The 9,668-nt window shown below is 32.9% G+C and overlaps 2 protein-coding genes across 2 annotated transcripts; one reads left to right on the forward strand and one right to left on the reverse strand.

The window, feature by feature from the left end:
• Positions 1-227: 227 nt before the first annotated feature.
• On the forward strand, positions 228-3,934 carry LOC129795687 (dolichyldiphosphatase 1-like). The gene is made up of 4 exons (XM_055837153.1): positions 228-506; positions 586-764; positions 1,593-1,820; positions 2,348-3,934. The coding sequence occupies exons 1-4, from the start codon at positions 318-320 to the stop codon at positions 2,475-2,477; spliced, it is 726 nt and encodes a 241-aa protein (XP_055693128.1). The 5' UTR covers positions 228-317; the 3' UTR covers positions 2,478-3,934.
• On the reverse strand, positions 3,698-8,964 carry LOC129795467 (vacuolar protein sorting-associated protein 11 homolog). Its single transcript, XM_055836763.1, has 7 exons — positions 8,770-8,964; positions 8,009-8,698; positions 7,200-7,333; positions 5,527-7,128; positions 4,644-4,869; positions 4,430-4,577; positions 3,698-4,363 (listed from the first exon to the last, which is right to left on the reverse strand). Exons 1-7 carry the CDS (start codon positions 8,782-8,784, stop codon positions 4,020-4,022), a joined length of 3,159 nt encoding a protein of 1,052 aa, XP_055692738.1. The 5' UTR covers positions 8,785-8,964; the 3' UTR covers positions 3,698-4,019.
• Between the last annotated feature and the right edge of the window lie 704 nt (positions 8,965-9,668).

Genomic DNA, 9,668 nt, shown 5'->3' on the forward strand with positions numbered 1-9,668 from the left:
ATAAAAGTGAAGAAAATCAAATAAATTTCTCTTAATCCTATAGAGATCACAGCTTAGTAAAAGTTGAAATTAATTTGGAAAATTAATAAATGAATCTAATGTACATGAAAGGATACAATTATTCAGATGTACGAAAGACACACCGTGGGAAAAATCACCAGAAATATCCTTAGAATATCTCCGCGTAGAAAATAGAACAAATTTTTATGGGGAACGTAATAAATTACAAATATTTTAATGGGATGTCAAAAAGTGAGGTGCAGAGAAAAATCAGAAGGAAATATTATTAAATTTTAGTGAGCAGCGTGTAGTGCACAATGTCTAGTTCAGATCCTCAAAATTATGAGGAATACAATAACTCAGAATGGGTACCAATTGTATTTACATTCTTTGAGTACCCCAGAGGTGATACTTTCGGTAAATTACTCGCCTTGAGTAGCTTAATGCCCCATTGTATTGGTGTAGGATTCATTACTCTCATCCTTTTCCGGAGGGATTTGCACACAGTAAGTAAATTCATGCGGGATCATCGCATCCAGAATCATTGAAGGATCTTAATGATTTTATTCTTTTCTTTTTTTAAAGATTTTCTTCTTCCTTGGGCTGTTGCTGAATGAATTAGTCAATAAGATACTGAAAACCACAATTGGGGAACCACGTCCCCTTGTTAGACCTAATCCATCCACAGAGTACGGAATGCCCTCCAATCATTCACAATTTATGTGCTTCTTCTCCACATATGTCCTATTATTCGTTCTAATAAGGTAAGTTGCAGAATAGGGTCTAACTAAATACTTGGGCTAAGCGCCTATTTATGTAATAGCTTATAGCGTTGTATAGTTACACTAATCATTTCATTTTAAATGTAACCAGTAAAAAATGTTCTAGAATATTCATTAAGGAATTCCTAAATGGGCTAATTACCTATTCTAACATTTAAAAGCTAAAAATTAGATTTTAAAACAAAAAATCTTATATGGCGTAATAAAATATAGTTTTTCGTCTTGATACATATCTTGGAACGATGATGTAAAATATTATATAGTCGAACATTTATAAACTTTATACATACATATATCAATTAGCAGGTATAATTAGACAATTTCTTTTAAATTATTTTTTAACTAACGACTATAACAATATTTTAATACATAAATTATTTCAAGAATGAATCAATCCTATAACATTTGACCACAATGACCGGTCTTTTTTTATCTTATCTTTTTTTTATTTATTTTTTTCTAAATTATTGAAATGTACAAAAAATAAAAAAAAATTCTGTAGCTTTTCTATTTCTAATTAATATAATTAAAAATTTTATATGCTGTTTTTAGACACTCAAAATGAACAAAATTTTAAATAACACTTGTTGAAAATATTTTTAATCGATCATAAAATTTTTGTTAAAAAACATTAAAGATATATTAGAATTAGCATTACACATCAAGAAAATAAGAATTCATTTCCAATCTCTCTAGTATTAAACTCCTTGAATTTTCGCTAAAGTTTTAAAATAATTCTAATAAAAAGCATTAGGAATTAGATTTTTTTGGATGTTTAAATGATATTTTCATTTTTTTTTAATTTATCAGACTGCATCATATGAACAACAATGCCCCACTGGAGAGGGCAATGCGAATCCTTGTTCTTGCCATTTGCTGGATGACATCTTTTATAGTTTCTTTTGGGCGTATTTATTTGCAATATCATACAACGGCTCAAGTGTATGTGGGTGCTCTTATAGGCATTTGCACAGGAGCTATATGGTTCACCGTGATACATTTCTTCCTGACCCCGTACTTCCCACGCATTGTAACATGGTAAGGATATTTCTTCTATAATTTATTTATTTCTGCATTAAGATCGGTACAGAGTAGCTGTGAAATGCTCTGGTTTCAAAAATTTGGAACATAATGGACATAATGGACCTGAAAGGGTTAAAGCATAAAGTTCTTATATTAGCTTTTTTGTAAATAACAAGTTCTTCAGAATTCAAAATCTTTTACCTTCTTTTCGCGGATTTTTTTATTGTGACTAAAATCATGTGATTTAAATCATGAAATATAACTTTGTAGACTGAATACTAAAAGATACAATAGTTTTTGCTCTAAAGTTTATAATCTAAACTTTTATTTTTATTAATTAAGTGAGCAGGATTGTATGCTTTGCGTTGAAAGAATAAAATGTCTTTAGCAAAATTTTTATGGGAGCTTTATCTTTACATAGTTTTAGAAAATATAGCAGAGCTTTGACGTAAAACAAATTAATTATATCTTTAAAATCTTCTTTTTAACTAGTTGATAGGTATTTTATAACATTTTTTTCTTCTTTTTCCTTCATTTAATAGGAAAATCTCGGAATTCCTCCTTTTGCGAGACACAACCCTCATACCAAATGTCCTCTGGTTCGAATACACAGTCACGCGGCAGGAAGCACGTGCGAGGTCTCGAAAGTTAATCAGCATGAAATCCCAGTGACATCGCTGTTGGTTCTATCGATAATGAAACTACTTTTGGGTGGGATTTGTAAGTAATATATAGCAATTTTTCCTTTTTGTTATTTTTTTGGCTGTTTAATGATAAAATTTAACAAGTAAACCGCAATGATTACTTACTGAAAAAGAAAAATGAATTATCAGTAAATTAATCATAAATCGTCGTATTTATAAATTAAATAAAAATAAAACATAGCTAGTTTTTACCTAAATTTTTGTCAAACTTAAATAGGGAAAACATTAGCACTTTGTATAAGGTATATATACATATACTCAAACATCGCAATGATTTTTTATTCTTTTTTTTACATGCAGTAATACGTATTTTTAGGTGAAATAAGGGAAATGTTTAGGATGTATCTATTGTGGGTTATTTTATTTATTACGATAGACTTAGATTTACTAAATGAAACAAGAAAAAAAAACAGTAAAGTTAATGCACAAATTCTAACATTTGATTAGCATTTCAAAAAAGACCTAACTTAGAATTCAAAATTTCTTTTTGGTTTCAAAAAATATATATTTATTTTTAACATAAAGCTAAAAGCGCTTAATTATTTTATTTTTAATGAAGAAAAACAAATAAGAAAATATCAAAAAAGGATTTTCTCAGGTTTTTTTTTGATAAATACATTGCCAGGAAATTGTGTTTAAATGCCTTTTATTCTTTTTCTACTCAAATAAAAAAAATCTTAACAAATTGAAAAACACGCAATTCGTGCGACAAAATCACTTGCAAACCTTCAAATGGTTGTTTTTTTTAAATTACTTTTATACCTTAAAATGCAGATAGTTTACAAGTTTAACTTTTGTCTTTCAATAATTTTAAATTTCTTAAAATATTTTTTTATACCACAATTTAATCTTTTTTTCTATAATTTTGTACTTTTGTAGTAAAATCTAAAAATAAAAAAAAATTGTAGGTAAAGGAATCTCAGAAAAATGAGAAAGAAAAAATGCGTTAGTTAGGGAGAGTTCAATTAAATTTAAATGAAAATAAAGGAAATGATTAGGGGAGACTAGAGTTTAAAAAAAACACGTCAAAGATGGATTTAGGAAAAGCTAGTCTCCCCTAGGAAAATCTCTGTAGCTGCGCTTTGAAGCTTTCCGTCGTAATTCATAAACTAAATTAAACTACATTTTTACATGCGATTAAAACATGAAAGAAAAATAAATTCAAATTTTGAAATGAAAAAAGAAAACTCTGAATGTTGGATTATTTATTACAAACTTTTCACATTTTACATAATTGTCTATACTAAATAATATTGAGGTGTAGATAAATTATATTTAATATTTCAATAAATTGTATTGCAGATTAAGCTGTATATTGTAAAAAAAAACCTTTAATTGTCGAGAAATTTTGTATATAATGTAGTTTATAAACTGCTCTTCTTTTTTAAATGAATAATAATATAAATTTCAACAGATTAAATTTAATTCATTCTTTTTCCAACCCTTTCTTCTTCTCATTTCAAATTACTTCTTTTTTTTTATTAATAATTTTGGTGTTGTTGCCCACATTTTATTCAAATGGATTTAAATTACTGTCGTAGTCATCAAAAGGATTTGTTGATGCTTCATTTCCCACGGAAAGACTTCCATCGTCATCTTCGGCGAAGGGATTTTTACTTTCATCATATTCAATTTCATCATCATCAAAGGGATTTTTGGGTTTGTTTGTGGCTAAATTTTTTGATATTGCATTTGTTGCTGGACGTCTTGGGCTCCCAATGGGAGGTGTCTTTGAATTAACATCCTTGCGCCATGTTAAATTTGCTTCTAAACTCGATGAGTAGACATTTTCGCGATTTCTTTGGCGTTCCTGAGCTCTCATTCGTCCCTCGGCTATTGGAATGTCTACTTTACCTACAAAAAAAATTAGAAGAATTTGTTAAAGAAATTTAAAAAAAAAATTAGAAGGAAGGATCCTACTTGATTGGATTTCCTGGACACGCATTCGTGCCTCAGCACCAGTTCCGTAGGTAGATCCTGAACTATTAACAGGTGAGGGGGTTACTTTAACCCGCGAATCACTCAAATTGATCGCACCACCACGATCTCCAATTGTTGGTTTAATTGTCTGTAGAATTGTTTGTTTAGTTAGAAAAGATTTTTTTATAGAAAAAATTATAAAATGAAAAATTACCTCAATGTTGGAATTTTCCTCAACAATGACAATTTTATTGAAAAGTCCCCGTCCAAAGTATTCAGCAACGATTGAAAAGGGTTCCGGTGATCGATCCAGAAGATTGTGGAAAGCTTCGTGATTCCCACGTGATTCACTTTGTGCTCTGAGTGAGTCCAAAATTTGCATATTCTTCGTATGGCATGCAGGGCAGTCTTTATCATTCTCCGAATAGCCTTTAACGCAGCTAAAAAATGATTTAGGGGCAAAAATATTAAGAAAATTTAATTAAAAAGGATCTCTTGGGAAACTTTGGGAGAGACACATTTTTTTGTTTTTATTGTGACTTTTACTTGATTTTACAAAAAAATCGTTTTTTTTCGCCGATTTTTATCCGACGGCATTTTGTGATTTCCCCACTTTTCCACAACACTCTGCCTCAAAATACAAATGGTGGATTTTCTCATGATCTACCGTACGGATTTTAATCAAATAAAAAGCAAATGGAAGAAGACATATTGCCGAAGATTGTACCGGAATGAATTTTAAAACTAAGCTCCTTGAGCTGAGAAACGTTTGAAAAATGCCAACACAAAGTTAAATAATTATTTTTTCATTTATCTCAGCACTAGAATCGAATTTAAAAAATTCATTCCGGTTCAATCTTTAGTGATATTTCTTCTTTCAATTGCTTTTTATTTCGTCAAAATCAGTACGGTAGATCATGAGAAAAACCTAGATTTTGTTTTTTGAAGCTGTGTTGTGGAAAATTTCAACATGGCGTCCGAGAATATTTAAGAAAAAACGATTTTCTTACACTTAAAGAAAACATTTAAAATGTGTTGTTTTTCATCAGCTCTCCCACAAGAGAGTCATCCTTATAGGGGTAAAAGAGGATACTCACTCAAGATGGTATGAATGCTGACAGAGGAAATAAATGGCAGGAATACTGAGTGGTTGATGACAATTGTTGCAGATTGTTCCACGAAATTCAATTGGATCCTCCTGTAGGCTCTTAATGTGTCGCTTTAGGGCCACCGAATCCTTTCGGTACTTCTCCACTTGTTGATCTTCCTCCCTAAAACTGTCCTCTTCCTTCTGGAAAACTTGCAGGAAGTACTCGCGAACAGACGCCAAATTCGGACCATTCCCAACGGCTAAGCAATTTAGCACCTGCAATGGGGATTGGAGTTTCTCCTGCGCAATCACATGGAGGATTTGCGAGAGGAGATTCGACGGGGCTGTCTTGTCGCTACGCAATCCCGTGAGTGCCTGCAGCCATAGCTGTGGCTGGAGTGCACCAAGACGACGACAGGTATCAAGAAGGCGATTGTAGTCGCGATTCTTGAGATGATGCCGAACAATTAGATGATATAGTTGCTCCTCTTCGTAGATAAACATCACACCTGGCCAGAATTTGTATGTCCTACAGAGGATAACAATGTGATTCCTATCGTAGGATCCTTGATACTTGTGCAGAATGTCAATAATTCGATCCTCAACACTTGCATCCTTCGTCCACATTGTTAAATAGCTCTCAATGAGTGTATTGAACACCAAACAGCTACAATTTGAAACATTCAACACGAGATGCTCAAGAAATTCCACCAAATGTCGCGTATCCTGCCCAAAGAGATGAATAAAGTCCTCAGGACTTCCACGATCAATGTGCAAATTGGTATCAATGAGTTCCTGCCCATTTCGCTTGTTTTGCGTATAGTCCGTACAGAGCTTCTTCAGGAGCGTCGTCATTTCCACTGGGCTACGTTCCATCAGCAAATACCCATATTTCTTCAAACTCCGATCAGCATCGTCAAAGGACAACCCCGAAATATACTCAAGAGCTTCTGTAAAGGCTTCCATGTCCTCCGTTAGGATACTAATGGCAAAATCATGCTTTCTATTCCTCTTTGCAAGTGCCAAAGCATGCTCAACGGAAGCCGTTCTGCACACTTTAATGGCAACATCCAAGTCAAATATTAAATCAGGATTTGCATCATTGCTCAGGAAATCCTTCAAGTTGTTCGTTTGATCCAATCTCGTGAAGCAATTCAGGAGGAGTGTTGTATGATCTGCCGTTGCATGACCCACCTTATGCAAATGCTGCAGATAGTCCGTGAGGCAGGTGATGTGACGTGAATCAAGGAACTTCCTGATAACATACGATGGTTCAAGGTAACCAATTGTCCTTGTGTATTGTTCAACAGATCCCGGAAAATCACCTTTGCTGTACAAATGATCACCATATTGACGGAATATTTCGGCTAAACCCTCTGAATCATACTGACTACTCTTTGCTATCCTCACAGCAATATCATACAAATTCTTCTTGAAGAGTAAATTCAATTTACTCTGCAAATCCTTTTCGTCCAAATGGAAAACTTCCTTTGATTTTGTTATAACGTAGCATGTGCCGAATTCAACGACAATTGCTGCAACAGCATCAATTGGTGTGGAAAAGACGATAAACTTGTTTTGAATATCAATAACAGTTAGTAAGGAATCTCTGTGGAAGAGAAATGGGAATAATTTGTAGGTAACATCTTCAGAGTCCTTAAGACTTTTTTTTCTCTTTACCTTTGTAAGGACATTGAATTTTTTGATGATTTTGAAACGGCCAACAAATTAGTGCGGAACCACTGCAAGATGGATTTTTCACCATCAAGTGCATAGCAAGAGGCTCGATCATCTGATGTGTAGCAATAAACAGCCTATTGTGGAAAAATTAATATTATTTAAAGGTGTAAGTTTTTGATGAGATTTTTTTTCTGTTCCAGTTACGGAAATCAGTTGAAGATTATTTTGAATTTAGTGCTTTGAAAGAATAGTTGGCGTGGTGAATAAGAAACTATTTCCGGAAAAATAGCAACTGTCAATTATATACATATATAAAAGTAGACGGAAGTAAAAAGAATTTTCTCTAAAGAAAAACTGTAATTTATTACGTTTTTAAGGCGTTTTTCACGTACAATTACGTATCAAAGGATCGAATAGATAGTTTAAGAGCCGGAATTGAAGATTGAAGATCTCAAAGAGCTAAGGAGAAAATAGCGGGTAGCTTAACAATATGGATTCCACCACTACAACCACCAATCGTACTTTTTGTTCCTGTAGAAGAGCTTCCAAAATTACTTCATCATCCCTTAATTAATAATAAAAAATAACTAGTCAGCCCGAACCCCCAATCACGTGTAAACAAATTTCATATAAAGCTATAATAAGGGAGCATATAGCGCTTGCAACTCGTATTGACCCCCTCTACCCCCACACCGAATTTCACCACGATCGGCCCAGCCGTTTCGGAGGAGTTCATGTGCCACAAACACACAAACAAACAAACAGACTCTTCAGCTTTATAATAAAGAAAGAAGATAAACGTTACTCACATCATCCTTTCCGACCATAAAATGTCCATCACCATTTTGCCCACTCTGGAGGACACAGCATCGGATTGGTTTGGGATCTGAGTCCAAGACAACTTTCAACTCCTTATCGCGACTGTGGAGATTGTACATAATGACCCCGGAATCGGAACAGACAAACATTTGGGCAATTTTCGTTATCATCTTGAAGGCAATCCCTGTGATTGCTGATGTTCCACCGGAGAGAGTCTTCATTGCCTTGCTACGATCACGAGCAATGTCACCCCTATAGAGGGAAATGCTGCCCTTATCGAAGCCAATTGCCATGTACTGCCCCCCATCGGATACCCCGAGAGCAGTGGGTCGCTGTAGGGCAGTCTTCATTGTGCGCAAACATGTTGGATTTCCCTCCTTTGTGGGCTTCCCACTCAAATTCCAAACTTTCAGATCAGGTGAACCCCCATCGTCGGCACCCACAGTGATCAGTAGATTGCTCTGTCGAGAGAATTTGCACAGTAACACGCACCCCTCGTGAGCTTTAAAAGATGCTACACCCCATGTTCGACCAAATATGTGAACATTTCCAGATGAATCACAGAGGAAGATTTGATTGCTGCCATTTGTAGCGCATGAGATCTCTGCATCCTTCAGCACCTTCGACACACTGCCACCATCAGCATTGCTCTTCAAATCGAAGAAATTGAACTTTCGCCACTAATTTTATGGGGAAGAAAAATTTATTATTTGCTAATTGATAAAAATCATCAATGGGTTTGCATACTGACCTCAAAAATTGCCATTCCTCCTAAATAATTATGCTGACTTATAACATGTAGTTAATTAAAAACTTTTAAGATCATTACACGGTTGATTGGATGAATAGAAAAATTATTTTATTGAAAATTCTTGAAAATGATTTTCTGGGGTGTTTTCTTTTTTTTTTTCTTCTAATATTTGAAAGCCCAGAAAATCACTTCAAAGCTTTAACGTTTTTTGACATTTTATTTTTTGAATATTTCGTTGGTACATTGCTAAAATTAAAATAATAAGTAAATAAAAAAAATGATTAGAAAATATTTTAGGATTAACTATTATGTAAAGTCAAGTTATCGTTCATTATGTAAAAATTACGTATTCAAAAATAATTTTAAAATTAATAATATTTTGTATTTTATTTATTTGGTAAGTACAGTTCGCATCTAAATAAAATTTAATTTTTAATATATTTAACACTTAGAGGATTTATGTGGACACCGTGGCCATTTTTGTGCATTAAAGGCCAACTTTAAAAGGAAATCTTAAAACAAAATATTTTTTTAGTGTATTCTGAAAATAAGGTTTTAATACGTTCTTAGAAAAACTTCAAGATAATAAACTGTCATTTCTTTGACATAACAACTGACAATAATAACTCCCAACTGACCTAAATGTTCAAACGGTCAAAGTATTCCATATGCGATACTTTACTACTTACTCGCTACTATTGCTTGAATTTCTTTAATTTTTATTTTATTTATTGATTGTTTTACAAAATGAATGTATTTTTTATTTCTTCTAAAAGGAATAAATATCGAATAAATTTAAATTTTTGATCTTTAATCTTTTATTTAATTTATTTTTTGATCTTCAACGACTATTAACTGAAAAACTTTTATTCAGTTGTTGATCATGAAAATTTAATTTA

Source organism: Lutzomyia longipalpis, chromosome 4, assembly GCF_024334085.1.
Source record: "Lutzomyia longipalpis isolate SR_M1_2022 chromosome 4, ASM2433408v1".
Taxonomy (NCBI): Eukaryota; Metazoa; Arthropoda; class Insecta; order Diptera; family Psychodidae; genus Lutzomyia; species Lutzomyia longipalpis.